Source organism: Chiloscyllium plagiosum, unplaced genomic scaffold, assembly GCF_037043375.1.
Source record: "Chiloscyllium plagiosum isolate Xiang-an unplaced genomic scaffold, Cpla_swu_hap1 HiC_scaffold_4, whole genome shotgun sequence".
Classification (NCBI taxonomy): Eukaryota; Metazoa; Chordata; class Chondrichthyes; order Orectolobiformes; family Hemiscylliidae; genus Chiloscyllium; species Chiloscyllium plagiosum.
This window is the reverse complement of record NW_028270142.1, coordinates 72,561,039-72,580,172: the sequence shown is the minus strand read 5'-3', so window position 1 is coordinate 72,580,172 and position 19,134 is coordinate 72,561,039. Positions and strand designations below refer to the sequence as shown.

General features: G+C 43.0%; 1 protein-coding gene across 7 annotated transcripts in view; it reads left to right on the top strand.

Moving 5' to 3' along the window:
- The window catches only part of LOC122549114 (uncharacterized), a 226,083-nt gene that overhangs the window by 102,810 nt on the left and 104,139 nt on the right, over positions 1-19,134 (top strand). For 5 of the 7 annotated variants that reach the window (XM_087986362.1, XM_043688407.2, XM_087986365.1 and 2 more), the window contains 2 exons: positions 1,101-1,217; positions 6,965-7,039. In XM_087986362.1, coding sequence (XP_087842488.1) covers positions 1,101-1,217; positions 6,965-7,039 — 192 coding nt within the window. The remainder of the gene's footprint in view (positions 1-1,100; positions 1,218-6,964; positions 7,040-19,134) is intronic. The other 2 variants (XM_087986363.1, XM_043688409.2) reach the window with 1 other exon arrangement.

Genomic DNA, 19,134 nt, shown 5'->3' with positions numbered 1-19,134 from the left:
GTCCCCACTACCTGATGACATCTATCCTAGAATGCTGAGGGATGCAGGTGAGGAAACTGCTGGGGCTTTGCATGAAATCTTTGTGTCCTCTTTAGTCCAAGAGAGGTCAAACAGCCTTCGTCACCTGCAGAGACTTATTATTTGACACGCCACTCATACCATTTGTATGATCTTTTGATCTCTTGCCTTTGATCTTTCTATCCACAAATTCTATGTTCTGTGTGCTTCCCTATCACTTCACCTGATGAAGGGCTGCACTCATAAAACTCTGAAAGATTTCAAATAAATCTGTTGGACGATAACTTGGTGTTGTGTGATTTCTGACTTAAAGACAGAGGTTCTGATTGGTAAAGGGATCAAGGATTACGGGGAGAGACAGGTCAGGGAATTTGAGAAACAACAGCCAATATCAAATTCTGGAGCAGACTTTATGGGCCGAATGGCATAATTCAACTCCTGTATCTTATGGTCTTCTCATTTAGGTCCACTGTATTGTTGCGTGTTTCAAGAAATTTTTCATTTGCACTTGAATTATCAATAAATCTCATAAAAAGATTGGAGTTGGCATTTAATCTTATAAGGATCACTTTCATGACTAGGTTTCTGCAATTACGTTCAACCACCCTGACCCAGAAAGGACAGACTGGGAACTTGAAAAAGAGCATGATTCCATCAGATATCAAATTGTTCCCTGAGTTTTTTTTTGTTTCTTCTGTGTGCTTTTCTCTCAACCGCTCCTCATCTTTTGTTTCCCCGTCTCTTTTTTTTCTGTTCCTGATTTGACTTGTGTTCATCTTGTTTGTTTTTCTGTTGTTCTGCTGTTTTCTTTTCACCATACTTAAATCCATTAGTGGATGCATTGCATTATCCTGTCATTCACCAAGTTCCCAGATGCAATATGGCCCTCAACTGCCCCACAAGCAGCTCATTTTGAGCTGAAGGGTGAAAGAAAGCATTGTTTATGTAGATTGATATATACAATAATTTGCATAATTTACTTACGTTTCTATTTACATGAAAAATCACAATGAATAACCTGCATGCATATTAATAATGTTATGTATATATTTACTAATTCCAGTGAACATTTTTTTTTGAAGAATGGTTGATGATCTGCACAGACTTGTTAAAGAAGCAAAGCTGAAGAGCCCTTTCATCTTAGTGGGATCAGAACTTGGAACACTCAATGCAAGATTTTATGCTCACATTCATAACTCGTAAGATCTTTCTCGAAGCTACACCTTGATCATTATTGCACCTTCCTGTCTGAACTGTGACTAGGTTGTTGTATAGATGCAATGTCTCAAATCGGTTTCCAAAAACTGGAATTGTCAAAAGGATGGACACATCTCTCTTTGGGTGTTGCTTCTGGAGCAGAGCAAATGTAGGAATGATGGTGCTATTCCTGTGTTGATACTGGAGGAGGAATCAGCAAGTGTTTTGCACGCATTCTCACTGTTCACGGGGCACAAAATTGCCTGTTCCCATGCAGGAACATTATGATTGCAGTGTTCTAGACCATTTTCAGGGGAGACAACCAGGAACCAGTCAATTTTCTCTCTCCTCTTAAAGCTGCATAATCCAAAGATTAGTAATCCAGAAGGTGACATCTAATGCAGTCTTGGCACTGAGAGTGTTGGATTTAGGGCACTGTATCTGCAGTTTGAAGTACTTCAGTAAAACTAAAAAAGGTGCCTCAACAGAATTAAAGGTACCGCACTGACTTTGCACCGAGAAATACTGTGATAATTTAGATTTATGTAGCTTTTACGAGACGAAAGTACACCAAGGTGTCTCTCAGGAGTGATTTGAACCAACACTTGATATAATATCACATTTTATGACTGATGCAGCAGCTTTAAAGAAATATTTCAAAGAAGGAGAGAGAAGCAGCAGCACAGAGATGCATTCAGATGCTTGGTCTTAAATTCAGGATTCTACTCTTAATATCAGAAGATGATCATTGAAAGTGCAAGATTAAGAGAAGCACAGATGCCAAAGCATTGCAGGCCTGGAGACAGATGAGAAACTGGTAGTGGCAAAGTTATGGAGGAATTTTAAAATAAGGATGATAGTTTCCAGGTGTTCTGAGGGGCCCAAGAGCCAGTTAAGTCCAGCAAGTACAGGTGTGATGGATGAGTCAGATGTTGTGCACAATAGGACAAATTATAGAAGGTTGGATGAGTTGAAGTCTACTCGGGATACCAGGTGTTGGGTCAAAAGCTCTGTTCAAATTTAGATGGATTACCAAAGTTTGAATTTTCTGATTCAGCCTTTGGCACTGGTCAGCGCAGGATCTAAGACAATGGCTGTGGACTTGCAATGTTTAGAACAAAGAACAAAGAAAATTACAGCACAGGAACAGGCCCTTTGGCCCTCCAACCCTGCACTGATCCAGATCCTTTATTTAAACCTGTTGCCTATTTTCTGAGGAACTGTATCTCTCAGCTCCCTGCTCATTCATGTAACTGTCTAGATACATCTTAAATGATGCTATCATGCTCGCCTCTACCACCTCCGCTGGCGACGTGTTCCAGGCACTCATCACCCTCTGCGTAAAGAACTTTCCACACATATTCTATAACGAGAAGGATTCAATAATGAGAGGTCACACTTTCAAGGTGAGAGATGAAAAGTTTAAGGTGGATACACGCGGCAAGTACTTTACACAGAGGGTGGGAGGTGCCTGGAATGCATTTGGACAGATGCATGAGTCGGTGGGGAGCAGAGGGATACAGTTGCTTAGGAATTGGGTGATGGGTTTAGACAGTGGATTTGGATCGGTTCAGGCTTGGAGGGCCGAAGGCCTGTTTCTGGGATGTAAATTTTCTTTTTTCTTTGTTCTATATCTCTCTTAAATGTTTCCGCTCTCACCTTGAACTCGTGACCCTCAGTAATTGAGTCCCCCACTCTGGGGAAAAGGCTTCTTGCTATCTACCCTGTCTGTACCTCCCACGATTTTGTCGACTTCAATCAGGTCACCCTTAAACCTCTTTCTTTCTAATGCAAATAATCCTAATCTACAAAATCATGTCTCACAAACTTGATTGAGTTTTTTGAAGAAGTAACAAAGAAGATAGATGAGGGCAGATGTGATCTATATGGACTTCAGTAAGGCGTTTGACAAGGTTCCCCATGGGAGACTGATTAGCAAGGTTAGATCTCATGGAATACAGGGAGAACTAGCCATTTGGATACAGAACGGACTCAAAGGTAGAAGACAGAGGGTGGTGGTGGAGGGTTGTTTTTCAGACTGGAGGCCTGTGACCAGTGGAGTGCCACAAGGATCGGTGCTGGGCCCTCTACTTTTTGTCATTTACATAAATGATTTGGATGCGAGCATAAGAGGGTACAGTTAGTAAGTTTGCAGATGACACCAAAATTGGAGGTGTAATGGACAGAGAGGAAGGTTACTTCAGATTACAACAGGATCTGGACCAGATGGGCCAATGGGCTGAGAAGTGGCAGATGGAGTTTAATTCAGATAAATGCGAGGTGCTGCATTTTGGGAAAGCAAATCTTAGCAGGACATATACACTTAATGGTAAGGTCCTAGGGAGTATTGCTGAACAAAGAGACCTTGGAGTGCACGTTCATAGCTCCTTGAAAGTGGAGTCGCAGGTAGGTAGGATAGCGTTTGGTATGCTTTCCTTTATTGGTCAGAGTATTGAGTACAGGAGTTGGGAGGTCATGTTGTGGCTGTACAGGACATTGATTAGGCCACTGTTGGAATATTGCGTGCAATTCTAGTCTCCTCCTTATCGGAATGATATTGTGAAACTTGAAAGGGTTCAAAAAAGATTTACAAGGATGTTGCCAGGATTGGAGGATTTGAGCTGCAGGGAGAGGCTGAACAGGCTGGGACTGTTTCCCTGGAGCATCGGAGGCTGAGGGGTGACCTTAATTTTGTAAGCTTCTATATGAGGGGCATGGATAGGATAAACAGACAAAGTCTTTTCCCTGGGATGGGGGAGTCCAGAACTAGAGTGCATGGGTTTGGGGTGAGAGGGGAAAGATATAAAAGAGACCTAAGGGGCAGCATTTTCATGCAGAGGGTGGTACGTGTATGGAATGAGCTGTCAGAAGATGTGGTGGAGGCTGGTACAATTGCAACATTTAGGCATTTGGATGAGTATATGAAGAGGAAGGGTTTGGAGGGATATGTGCTGGGTGCTGGCAAGTGGGACTAGATTGGGTTGGGATATCTGGTCGGCATGGACAGGTTGGACCGAAGGGTCTGTTTCCATGCTGTACATCTCTATGACTCTATGACTCTCTTCATAGATAACGCCCTTCATACCAGGCAACTTCCTGGTCAGCCTCCTCTGTACCTTTCCAAAGCATCCACATTTTCTTGATAATGTGGTGACCAGAACTGTATGCAGTATTCCAAATGTGGCCAAACCAAAGTCCAAGATAGCTGTAAAATGACCTGCCATCTCTTGTAGTCAATACCCTGTCCGATGAAGGAAAGCATGCAGTATGCCTTCTTGGCCACTGCATCAACCTGCATTGCTACCTTCCGGGTACAGTGGACCTGAACACCCAAATCTATTTGTACATCTTTTTACCCCAGGGCTTTTCCATTTACAGTGTAGCTTGCTCTTCAATTGGATCTTCTAAAATGCATCACCTCGCATTTGCCTGGATTGAATTCCATCTGGTATTTCTCTGCCAAAGTCTCTGATCTGTGTATATTCTGCATTCCCTGACAGTCCCCTTCACTATCTGCTACTCCACCAATCTTAGTGTCATCTGCAAACATGCTAAGTAGACCACCTATAACTTCCTCCAGATCATTTATATATATCATAAACAATAGTGGTCTCAACCCTGTGGAACACCACTGGGCACAATTCTCCATTTTGAGAAGCTCCCTTCCACTGCTACTCTCGGTCGTCTGTTGCCCGGCCAGTTCTCTCTCCATCTAGCTAGTACACCCTGGACCCCATGCAACTTCACTTTTTACCTACCATGGAGAACCTCATCAAATGCCTCACTGAAGTCCATGTCTCTGATATCTACATCCCTCATCAATTAACTTTGTCACTTCCTCAAAGAATTCTATTAAGTTGGTAAGACATTAGATTACTTACAGTGTGGAAACAGGCCCTTCGGCCCAACAAGTCCACACTGACGAGCAATGCACACAGACCCATTTCCCCCCTTCACCTAACACTGCGGGCAATTTAGTATGGCCAATTCACCTAACCTGGACTGTGGGAGGAAACCTGAGCACCCGGAGGAAACCCACGCAGACACGGGGAGAATGTGCAAACTCCACACAGACAGTTGCCTGAGGCGGGAATTGAACCCGGGTCTCTGGCGCTGTTAGGCAGCAGTGCTGACCACGGTGCCACCGTGCCGCCTGCATGACCTTCCCTGCACAAAGCAACGTTGCCTAACACTGATAAGCCCCTTTTCTTACAAATGTAAATAGATCCTATCCATCAGTATTTTCGCCAGCAGCTTCCCTACCAATGACATCAGGCTCACCGGTCTATAACTACCTGGATTATCCCTGCTACCCATAAAGATGGGGACAGCATTAGCAATTCTCCAGTTTTCTGGAGCCTCACCCATCTTCAAGGCTGCTACAAAGATATCTGTTAAGGCCTCACCTATTTCCTCTCTCGCTTCTGTCAGTAACCTGGGGTAGAACCTATCGGACCTGGAGACTTGTCCCCTTTAATGCCTTTTAGAATACCCAACACTTCCTCTTTCCTTACGCCAACTTGAGTGAGAGTAATCAAACATCTATCCCTAACCTCGACATCTGTCATGTCCCTCTCCTCAGTGAATACTGATGCAAAGTACTCATTAAGAATCTCATCTGTTTTCTCTGATGCCATTCACAGTTTTCCTCCTTTGTCTTTGAGTGAGCCAATACTTTTTCTAGTTACCTTTTTACTCCTTATATATGACTAAAAGGTTTTGGAAGCAATTATTGCTCACACAGTGCTGATTGTTGGGCATGTATGACAAATCAGTAGAAGGGTTGAGTGAGATGTTTATGAAATGGAGTTAAGCTGGGCTTTTTCAAAGTACGTGGAACCAAAATATTTTCAAGTAACGTTTTGGGGCATGTCAGTGATAATAGTTTAGGAATGAGAAGAGAAAACCATTGCTGAAGATTCCCTGTCTCTAAATGATTTGATTGGAATGGAACCAGATGAGTGTAGTGCCATTCGGTTGGACAAAGGAGAAACTGTTTGAGGAGGATGATATATCAGAATATGCTGACCAGTCAAGATGGCTCCCCTCATTTGTGATTTTAATGAGAGCCTTTGGATTGCTTTTGCAGGGGCAGAAAGCTAATCCTACAGATTTGGTTGTGGTGTTCTAATAAAGATGGGACAGTTCTTGATCTAAAGCCATGGAGGGAATCAGAAGCTGGGGTGGTACTTTGCAGAAATGAGTGGTGAACAGTGGGGTGATGATATCTGATTTGTAGGTAAGGATACAGTGCCTGAAGAGAAGGATTTGTTCATAATGTGAAGCTGTATGGCCACAAGTGGTTAATGGCAATGGTGGTCAACTTTAGATTTCAACTTGGGCTTGTGCTTGTTGTAGGCTACATATATTTATGTGCAGGGCCCAGCCCCTCACGAACGGAAAGAACATGTCTTTGTTTATTGTACCTCTTTCAACTCATCAAAGGTTTTCTAACAGTCATTCCCTCATGCATTCTGCCTTGACCAATCATTCAAATAGCAAACTGATCAACACCCTGTTCTTGTGCATAAGTTGTTGTTCCCTTTAAAATTTGATATTCTTGCAATTCTGTGCTGATGAGCTCATGATGGAAAGGTTTGACAGCATTTTTTTAGCTTAATGATACTCATTTTGCATGTATCTTCAGTGGCAACAGTTCAGTATTATTATGTTTTGTGCTTTCATTGCTGAGCTACATCTTGGATAGATAAGGCACTATTCATCTTAATGTGATTTGCTTCTGCCTTAGAGAGATTTCAGATCTCATCCTCATCGATCCAATCCCTGAAGAAGTGTTCCTGGAGGATACATGGTTACAGTACTGGTAGGTAGATAAAATCAAGGTTTTTATTAGTTTCTTTACATGAAACTAATTAATATCAAAACAAATGTTTACTTCTGCAGTGCCCATTTTGCAACAACACTTAAATTAGTTATTTAATTAAGGTCATGTATCCTGTGTAAATAAATCAGTTATTAATTAGATATGTTCAGCACCAGTCAGGATGTCTTGGTTAGCCTTCAGCCTGCTTTCCCATTCTCTACGATTTAGGTAATTTTCAGATGCAATTTTACTGATAGCCTCCTGGTACTTGGCTCAAATGTAAATAGAGTGTGAATTTTAGGAGTAATTTAATCCTAAAACACTGCGGCTGAGGCCAATTATACTTTATTACACACGTGAACTAGACACGAGTTAAGATTGAAAACCATGCCAGACATTTAAATTGAATTGAATTAGCTTTATTGTCACATGTACTCACATGAGTACAGTGAAAAATTTACAAGTCTCCACTTAGAGTGCCATTTTAGATAGCAGGGTACCTTGGTACAGATTATTGAGTCCAAATTTCCAGGGAAAAAAAATTTAAAAAAAGAAGTCTACCATTACAAATCTTCAAAAGTACAAAATCACAGCAGAAAAATAAAGAAATCATGAAAAATTAAATCAGAGTTTCCTGTTTTTTTAGATTAGATTACTTACAGTGTGGAAACAGGCCCTTCGGCCCAACAAGTCCACACCGACCCGCCGAAGCGTAACCCACCCATACCCCTACATTTACCCCTTTACCTAACACTACGGGCAATTTAGCATGGCCAATTCACCTGACTTGCACATCTTTGGACTGTGGGAGGAAACCGGAGCCCCCGGAGGAAACCCACGCAGACACGGGGAGAACGTGCAAACTCCACACAGTCAGTCGCCTGAGTCGGGAATTGAACCCGGGTCTCTGGCGCTGCGAGGCAGCAGTGCTAACCACTGTGCCACCGTGCCGCCCACCAAAGTGTTCTACACTATATCGTTGAAGTAGCCACATTTCTTTCTTAAAATAGTAAGGTCACAAGCCAACATTTTTCCTCCATAATGTGTGGTGACTTTTTCCCAGGTTTTCATTTTAAAAGAGTTTGATTAATATGTTTTGTATACTCTTTCTACCCCCCCGCCCCAATTGATTTTCTCAATGTAAATTCATGAATTTTCTGAAAATTTGTCGTTTATGCTGTGTTTAGATTTTAAATGCCAAATATCTTTTGGAACATGATTCTTAATTTACATGTTATTTCCTTCGTTTTAAGTGTTATTCTTATGCAAGATTGTTTTGCGTTGAACCTTTCCTCAGACTAAGTGGAGGCAATAGTCTGGTAATAAAATTGCTAGACTGTTAATCCGCAAATTTAGGTTTATGATCTGGGGACACGGGTTCAAATTCTGACAGGGTAGATGGTGGAATTTGAATTCAAGAAAAAGTATCTGGAATTGATAATACATAAAACCGTTGTTCATTATTGGAAAATCCCATCTGGCTCACTGATGCTTTTCAGGAAAGGAAATCTACCATCCTCATCTAGTTGACTCTCAACTGCCCTCTGACCAATTAGGCATGAGCAGTGAATGCTGACCTAGCCAGCGATGCTTTCATCCTGTGAATGAATAAAACAAAATTCATCTTTTCTATTTGCAACAGTTGATATGAAAACTAAATTCAAATGTGTGTGTTCTGCTACTTTATCTTGCCAGTAACTTTATCTTGCCAGTAAATCACATCATACTGTTCCTTACAATACATTGAAAGCTTCAAACTCTCATGAATTTTTGAAAGCTGGAAATGATCTTAGAAGGAATGTGTCATTGCTTGAGACTTCATGCACTTAAAGGTAGATTCATGCTCAAATGCAAGAAATGAAATATATCAGAGCAAGCATTAATTGAGTACAAGACGCTATTAATTGAGTACAAGACGCTATTAATTCTTGGATTATGCTGCGCTGACCCATTGTGCTTGCTGCTGACAAGATGCATCTGGCTTTAAATGCCATTAAAGATTTTTAACAATGGCTGTTGCCTAAACAGCTTCCTAACAGGAAAGCGCACCTAGTTTATGTCTCAATGTCATTATCATTTTCATGTTTTGTCATCTCGGTGCAGTTTTTCACTTGGGAGCATTGAATCAGACGTAAACAATTTGGTTCCTTGAGTCTGTTCTGTCAATGGTATTGTGACTATTCTATAACCTTATTTCTTATCCCTTTGCCCTGAATAGATTTGGTTGACAAAAATCTAATAATCTTAGTTGTAAAATTTACTGATGAGTAAGCATCAATCACCATTGTGGTCACGATTAAACATCTAAGATTCTTTGTTTATTGGGAATGTTTTCTATTTTTATTTTCAAAAGGTCTGGCTCCCCCTTGTCTTTAACTCCTCAACAGATGAAATAGATTCTTCTTATTTGTCCTAACAGGCACCTGTAATACTTAGGTTCAGTCAGATGACCCCTTAAACTTCAAATGTAAAGGAGCTTAACTCTAGTTTGTGTATTTTATCCTTATAATTTAAACCTTGGAGTCCAGATATTCTTCTGATAAATCTACACTACACTTCCCCTAAGACAGTTAGTCTTTGGTGCGGGGTGAGCTCAGAGCTACCTACATTACCTGAGGTCTAGCCAAATCAAGTGTTTGTAATACTATGGCATGCTCCGACAACCTGGTATCCTCGTCCTCCAGATATAAAAGACAAGATTCCATGGACTTAAGAAGCTGCAACTCTTTGTCGACAAGTGTCATACTTGCCACCAAGGCAATATAAAGATCCAATATCCTAGACCCCAAACTGGTTCAGTGTAAGGAGGGTATACTTTCGAGACACAGAAGACTTTAGCCTTTGATGAAAAGAACACTTCAAATAACTCCTAAACCATGATGCAATAGTAAATAAGGAAATCCCTCCCCCACCCTTTTCTTCACCTTCATCTCCCTCATCCTATATCTTGTCAAAAACAAGCTTCCCAGTGGTGTCACTGTCTGCAAGGTTGATGCAAAACTTCTCAATTTCAACTATGGGTGGCATGGTGGCTCAGTGGTTAGCACTGCTGCCTCACAGCACCAGGGTCTTAGGTTCGATTCCAGCCTCGGGCAACTGTCTGTGTGGAGTTTGCACATTCTTCCCGTGTCTGCGTGGGTTTTCTCTGGGTGCTCCGGTTTCCTCCCACAGTCTAAAGATGTGCAGATTAGGTGAATTGGCCATGCTAAATTGCCCATAGTGTTAGGCGTACTAGTCAGAGGGAAATGGGTCTGGGTGAGTTGCTCTTTGGAGGGTTGGTGTGGACTTGTTAGGCCGAAGGGCCTGTTTCCGAAGGGAATCTACTTAACTGGTTGAGAAAATAATGTAGCATCACTTGTGGAACCTCACCTCTGCTGTCTTGGAAGAGACTCTTCAAGCCTCAGTTAATATCTTCAAAAAAGCATACTGGAGAATCTGTGTCAGCATCGACCTCTAGAAGACTGGAGTTCTTTGCCAAACCATCCCTCAGGGCATGTTATAGTCTCTGTCTCCAATTAGATCAATGGAAAAATTCTCCCAAATGCAAAATATTTCCTTACCTGGGAGCCAGATTTGGTTGTGTCTCATCATCAATCTGTGAGCGCGATCTTCCAACATCTAAGGATGCGAGCCTTCAACTACCGCAGCATCCATATTTATACTGAGATCCTTCCAACCACTTGGTATGCCTCAGAAACTTTGACTATGTATAGATGGCACCTTAAAGCCCTTGCTAAGTACTATCAGAACTGTTTGGGATGGATTCTGCACATCATCAGATGACAGAAATATTGAGATCTCCTTGAAGGAGCCAATAGCACCAGCCAACTTTGTTGGGTCATCTACATGTTTTCAATGCTCGAGTTCCATTTGCCGAAGGATATCTTCCAGAGCTTCCATTTATTATTCACCATCATACGGTGTTGTGTGAGGTAAGGTAATGAAATGAATGTACTTTTGTTAGTTCCCCATACAGCCTTTTTCCCAGAGATGGGGAATTCAAAACTAGAGGGCATGGAGTTAAGCTGAGAGAGGAAAGATTTAAGCAGAACCTGAGGGGCAACGTCTTCACACAAAGAATGGTGCGTATATGGAATGGGCTGTGAGCGAAAGTGGTTGAGGCAGGTGCAATAACAACATTTTAAAAACATTTGGATAGGTACATGGATGGGAAGGGTTCAGAGGAATATGGACCGAATGTGGGAAATTGGAACTAGCTGACTGGGCAACATGGTCAGCATGGACCTGTTTGGGCCAAAGGGCCTGTTTCCATGCTGCATTACTCTATGACTGTATCCTTGAAATTGCAGAAGGAAGGAAGGAACAAGAAGAAGACAAAGGAAGCACTTCAGAGACTCCTTGAAAGCTTGCCTCAAAACAATGGAGCAGAGATGTCAATGCCTGGGAGACCCTTGCTCAGAAGAAACCAACTTGGTGGAACCTCCTGTTTGAAGAGGCACAATTCTTTGAGAACACCTGATGGCAAGTTTTTGTATTGAAAAGAAACTGGAGAAAGGAATAACAGCGCTTTCATTTCAAAGGATCAGTTCCACCTTCCAGCATGCCTGCCAACTGTGTGGTCGGAGATGCACCTCTGGAAGTAGGCTCACCAGCCATGCAAGGACCCACAGAACCTGTGACCAGTGACACACAATTTTTTAACACATGATATGTGTTAAAATGTATCTGTGTGATGTGAATAGTAAGTGTAAGCTCTGGTCTGGGCTGCCCATTAAGGAATCTGAGTTTGATACGCATCCAAAAGATCATAAGACCATAAGAAATAGGAGTAGAACTAAGGCCATTTGGCTCATCGAGTCCACTCCACCATTCACTCATGGCTGATGGGCATTTCAAAGCCACTTACCCGCACTCTTCCCATATCCCTTAATTCCTTGCAAGATTAAGAATTTATTAATCTCCGCTTTGAAGACATTTAACGTCCCGGCCTCCACTGTACTCAGTGGCAGTGAATTCCACAGGCCCACCACTCTCTGGCTGAAGAAATGTCTCCTCATTTCCATTCTAAATTGACCCACTCTAATTATAAGGCTGTGCCCACGAGTCCTAGTATCCCCACCTGATGGAAACAATTTCCCGGCGTCCACCCTTTTTAAGCCATGCATTATCTTGTAAGTTTCTATGAGATCTCCCCTCAACCTTCTGAACTCTTAACGAATACAATCCCAGGATCCTCAGCCGTTCATCGTATGTTAGGCCTACATTCCAGGGATCATCTTTGTGAATCTCCGCTGGACACGCTCCAGTGCCTGTATGTCCTTTCTGAGGTGTGGGGCCTGAAACTGGACACAGTATTCTAAATGGGGGCTAACCAGAGCTTTATAAAGTCTTAGTAGCACCTCACTGCTTTTACATTCTATCCCTCTTGAAAGAAATGATAACATTACATTTGCTTTCTTAAGCACACACTCAACTTGTAAGTCAATCTTTAGAGAATCCTGTACTTGCACTCCCAGATCTCTTTGTACTTTGGCTTTATGAATTTTCTTACCGTTTATAAAGTAGGCCATGCCTGTGTTCTTTTTTTCCAAAGTGCAAGACCTCGCATTTGCTCACAATGAATTTCATCAACCATTTCTTGGACCATTCTCCTAAACTGTCTAAGCCTCCCCACCTTCTCAGAACTACCTGCCTGCCCACCTAGCTTCGTATCATCAGTGAACTTTGCCAGAATGCCCCCAGTCTGTTCGTCCAGATCATTTATATAAAAGTGAGTTGCTGGGGTCCCAACACTGAACCCTGTGGGACACCACTTGTCACCAGCTGCCATTGCAAAAAATAACCTTTTATCCCAACTCTCTGTCTTCTGTCAGATAGCCAATCCTCAATCCATGCTAGTAGCTCACCTTGAACACCATGAACCCTCACCTTACTCAGCAGCCTCCTGTGAGACACCTTATCAAAGGCCTTTTGGAAATCTAGGTAGATAACATCCTAGACTGGGTTTCCCTGGTCTAACCTACTTGTTACCTCTTCAAAGAATTCTAACAGGTTTGTCAGGCATGACTTACCCTAAATCCATGCTGACTTGTTCTAATTCAGCCTTGCACTTGCAAGAGTTTAGAAATCTCATCCTTAACAATGGATTCTAGAATTTTACCTACAACTGAGGTTAGGCGAATCGGCCTATAATTTGTCCATCTTTTGTCTTGACCCTTTCAATTTTCCAATCATCTGGGACGTTTCCTGACTCCAGTGATTTTTGAAAGATTACAACCAACGCCTCCGCTATTTCTTCAGCCACCTCACTCAGAACTCTAGGATGTAGCCCATCCAGGCCAGGAGATTGATCAATTCTTAGATCTTTTAGTTTATCGAATACTTTCTCCTTTGAAATGGCCATCATACTCAACTCAGCCCTTCAGCTATTTCCTCATCTCCCATTACTAGCCTTCCTGCATCAATTTGGAGCGGCCCAATTTCTACTTTTGCCTCTCGTTAGTATTGAAAGAAACTTTTACTATCATTTCTAATATTACTGGTTAGCTTACCTTCATATTTGATCCTCTCCTTCCTTATTTCTCTCTTCGTTATCCTCTGTTTGTTTTTGTAGTCTTCCCAATCTTCTGCTTTCCCTGTGCTCTTGGCCACTTTATATGCGCTCTCTTTTGCAGTGATACATTTCCTGAGTTCCTACATCAACCATGGTTGTCTAACCACCACCCCTCCCCAACCTGGGTACAATTACAGCCAGAAGCTCCTGCCATTGTTGTTCTACTGTTTTCCCCACTCGGCTCTGCTTCCGGTCAATTTTCGTCAGTTCCTCTCTCATGCCCCTGTAATTACTTTTATTTAACTGTAACACCATTACATCCGATTTTGCCTTCTCTCTGTTCAAACTGCAGACTGAACTCTACCATATTATGATCGCTGCCTTTATAAAGTGTTCCTTTATTTTAAGATCTTTTATAAAGTCTGGCTCATTACATAGCACTAAGTCCAAATTAGCCTGCCCCCTTGTGGGCTCCATCACAAGCTGATCCAAAAAGCCATCCTGTAAGCATTCCATGAATTCCCTTTCTTTGGATCAACTGGCAACATAATTCACCTAGTCCATTTGCATATTGAAGTCCCCCGTGATCACCGTGATGCCCTATCTATTTCCTATTACATCTTGCGCCCCTGGTCCTGACCTGCACTGGGAGGTCTGTACATAACTCCCATTATGGTTTTTTTGCCTATGTGGTTCCTCAATTCCACCCATACAGACTCCACATCATCTGACCCTATATCATTTAATGCCATAGATTTAATTTCATTCTTAACTAACAAGGCAACCCCGTCCCCTCTGCCCACCTCCCTGTCTTTTCGATAAGTTGTAAATCCTTGGATGTATAACTGCCAGTACTGAACCCCCTGCAACCACGTCTCTGTGATGTCTACCACATCATAATCATTTACGATGATTTGTGCTGTTAATTCATCTACTTTGTTTTGAATGCTTTGAGTATTCAGGTAAAGCACCTTAGTGCTAATTTTCTTATCCTCATGATTTCCATCACCTCTACCTAAGTTATCCTTCCTTTTTGCTTCATTCCTGGTCTGTGTCTCTGCACACATGCCAACCTGCTGCTTATCTTTCTACTTGACTCCATACTCCCTGTTGCTTTCCCTTTAATATTAATAACAATTAATAACAAATGTGATAGATGTCCAAGCTATGTGCTATCCATTCCCTATGAAAATAAAGTATTATGAAATTACCAAGTGGTGCTGGAGATACCAGTAAGTCAATATGGTCTTGCTGTCATGTATACCAATGGTAACTTGACTGAGGATGCTGCATGTCTGTGGCCTCGTGAATCACTGTAATATGTCGGTTTGCCTTTCCTAGTCTGGAAATGGAAACTGCGCACTATGATACTGCTCAGATACTTCAAAAGCCAATTATTTCTTTTCCAGTTTCTGTTCAGATACCCATACCATTTAAAGAATTTGTTCAAATAATTGAATACGCAAAAGAGGCACAGACCCTTAATATTGTGCTGTTGGTCTTTGTGTCATTGACATTACGATAATTGATTTGTTGAGAACTTCAACCTTTTTACAGCTCAGCCTGTGTGGAATTCATAGAAGGAGTTCATGCTTGACTTGTGGAATTTTAGTAAATCAGTATGAGCAGTAAAAGAACTAATTTGAACAGTTTGCTGCTCTTAAAGGACAACTAAACTCAAATTATCACAACAATGTCAGCATAAAGGTCAGTTGTGTTCTGGTACATATCTGTAGTTGAGAAATGCTTCCAGTATGAAAGTCTGCGTAAAGCTCAGACAGGTTCATTTCCCACGCTGACCTTTATCGTAGCCCTTATCTGGTTAAATACAGGAGAATCCTTTCCTAAGCATTACATAGAAAATAGAACAGTACAGCACAGTACAGGCCCTTTGACCATCGATGTTGTGCTGACCTTTTATCCAACTCTAAAATCAAACTAATCTACATACCCTTCATTTTACTATCATTCATGTGCCTATCCAGGTGTTGCTTAAATGTCTCTAATGTATCTGATTTACTGTATCGGACATTTACTATAAACCGACCGACTCCCACAGCTACCTAGACTACACCTCCTCCTACCCTGCCCCTTGTAAAAATGCAATCCCATATTCCCAATTCCTTCGTCTCCGCCGCATCTGCTCCCAGGAGGGCTAATTCCAATACCGTACAACCCAGATGGCCTCCTTCTTCAAAGACCGCAATTTCCCCCCAGACGTGATCGAGGATGCTCTCCACCGCATCTCCTCCACTTCCCGCTCCTCCGCCCTTGAGCCCCACCCCTCCAACACCACCAGGACAGAACCCCTGGTCCTCACCTACCACCCCACCAACCTCCATATACATCGTATCATCTGTCGTCATTTCCGCTACATCCAAACGGACCCCACCACCAGGGATATATTTCCCTCCCCTCCCCTATCAGCGTTCCGAAAAGACCACTCCCTCCGTGACTCCCTCGTCAGGTCCACACCCCCCACCAACCCAACCTCCACTCCCGGCACCTTCCCCTGCAACCGCAAAAAATGCAAAACTTGCACCCACACCTCCCCCCTTACTTCCCTCCAAGGCCCCAAGGGATCTTTCCATATCCGCCACAATTTCACCTGCACCTCCACACACATCATTTACTGCATCCACTGCACCCGATGTGGCCTCCTCTGTATTGGGGAGACAGGCCGCCTACTTGCAGAACATTTCAGAGAACACCTCTGGGACACCTGGACCAACCTACCCAACCACCCCATGGCTCAACACTTCAACTCCCTCTCCCACTCCACCATGGACATGCAGGTCCTTGGACTCCTCCATCGCCAGACCATAGCAACACGACTGCTGGAGGAAGAGCGCCTAATCTTCCGCCTAGGAACCCTCCAACCACAAGGGATGAACTCAGATTTCTCCAATTTCCTCATTTCCCCTCCCCCCACCTTGTCTCAGTCCCAACCCTCGAACTCAGCACCACCTTCCTAACCTGCAATCTTCTTCCTGACCTCTCCGCCCCCACCCCCACTCCAGCCTATCACCCTCACCTTAACCTCCTTCCACCTATCGCATTTCCAGCACCCCTCCCCCAAGTCCCTCTTCCCTACTTTTTATCTTAGCCTGCTGGGCACACTTTCCTCATTCCTGAAGAAGGGCTCATGCCCAAAACGTCGATTCTCCTGCTCCTTGGATGCTGCTTGACCTGCTGCGCTTTTCCAGCAACACATTTTCAGCCCTAATGTATCTGACTCTACTACCACTGCTGGCATTGAATTCCAAGCATCCACCACTGTCTGTGTAATGAACCAACCTTTGACATCTCCCCTAAACCTTTCTCCAATCACTTTAAAATTATGTCCCCTCGTGATTGCCATTTCTGCCCTAGAAAAAAGTATCTGACTATTCACTCTATGCCTTTCATAATCTTGTATACCTCTATCAAGTCACCTTTCATCCTCCTTCGCCCTGGTGAGAAAATCCCTTGCTCCCTCAACCTTTCTTTATATGCCCTCCATCCAGGCAGCATTCTGGTAAATCTCCTTTGCACCCTCTCTCAAGCTTCCACATCCTTCCTAAGGCAACCACAACTGAACACAATATTCCAAGTGTGGTCTAACCAGGCATCTATACAGCTGCAACATAACGTCGTTGCTCTTAAACTCAATACCCCTGCTAATGAAATCCAGCATACCATATACCTTCTTAACAACCGTATCAACTTTGGTGGAAACTTTGAGGGATCTATGGAGTGGACCCCAAGATCCCTCTGTTCTTTCAGACTGCCAAGAATCCTGCCTTTAACCCTGCATTCTGCATTCAAATTCTGTTTATTCATGATAATCAACTATTTCATGTACATCTCAACTGATTATTCAAGCTTGTTTAAGGATGTGTTCTAATCATCGTATTAGGTATACAGATAATCCAGGCATTGATCACAACCAAGTACCCGGCCATCACCCCTTGATGTTCAATGTCATTATTGTCATTGAATTCCACGTCCCCCCCCCAAACACTCAACAGCATCTTGAGATTGCCATTGGCTAGAAACTAAACTGACCTTGCCATATAAATGTCAGTTCTCTCAATTACAGTCCATTCACAGTGGCAGCAATGTGTACCAACTCTAAGATGCATTGCAACAGCTCATCAACTCTCTCGGTGGCACTGGTTAGCACTGGTGCCTCACAGTGCCAGGGTTCAATTCCCGCCTCAGGCAACTGTCTGTGTGGAGTTTGCACATTCTCCCCGTGTCTGCGTGGGTTTCCTCCGGGTGCTCCGGTTTCCTCCCATAGTCCAAAAATGTGCAGGTTTGGTGAATTGGCCATGCTAAATTGCCCATAGTGATAGGTGAAGGGGTAAATATAGGGGAATGGGTCTGGGTGGGTTGCTCTTCGGAGGGTCGGTGTGGACTTGTTGGGCCGAAGAGCCTGTTTCCACACTGTAAGTAATCTAATCTAATCTAACCTAATCTCAACAACACCTTGCAAGCCCATGACCTCTGCCACTTAGAAGAACAAGCAGATGCAACAAAACAATGCCACCACTTGAAAATTCTCCTTCAAGCTCTACACCATCCTGACCTGCAACTATATTACCAATCCTTCATTGTTGCTACATCAAATCTTGAAACTCCCTTAACAGCACATGGATTGCAACAGTTCAAGAAAGCAACCCGTTGCCAAGTTCTTGAGGGGTTTTAGGGATAGGCATTAAATGCTATCCCAGCCAGAATGTCCACATATCCTGAAAGAGTTATAGAAAACTCTGTTGTAATATGGACATCATTTGCTAGGGCACTATTTATTGTCCATCCCAAGTTGTCCTTGTGAATGTAATGATGAGATGCCACCTTGAACACTACACTCCCTATGATGGAAGTTCTCTGACAGCTGTAGGTGGTAAATATTCAGTGATACAGTGACAACAAAGGAATAAGCTTGGTGTCCAGGTTTAATTGTGTGACTCAGAGGGAAATTTGGAGGTGATAATGAGGCTTGGAGGTTTGGAGGTGCTCTTGAAGAAGTCTTGCCACACGGTTATAGTGTGCCTGGAGTGTACACTGAAGGCATTACTTGCCAGTTGCAGTGAGTGGATGTTTAAAGTACTTAATATGCTGCAGGTCAAGTAGATGTTTGAATGTTATTGAAACTGCAATATCCAGAAGAAAACGTTTCTTCGCATGACTGATTTGTGAACTGAAGATAAGCGAGAGGCTCCGAGAAATCCAGAAGTAGGACAGTGACCAGAGAACCAGTATGAGGTCTCCATTAGCTTCAGCATTTATTTGGCTTGACCAGTTGAAATTTTGGAGGAGAAAGTGAGGTCTGCAGACGCTGGAGATCAAAGCTGAAACTTTATTGCTGGAACAGCACAGCAGGTCAGGCAGCATCTAGGGAACAGAAGATTCGACGTTTCGGGCACATGCCCTTCTTCAGGAATGAGCAGAGAGTGTTCAGCAGGAGAAGATAAAAGGTAGGGAGGAGGGACTTGGAGGAGGGGCGTTGGAAATGTGATAGGTGGAAAGAGGTCAAGGTGAGGGTGATAGGTCGGAGTAGGGTGGAGGCGGAGAGGTCAAGAAGAAGACTGCAGGT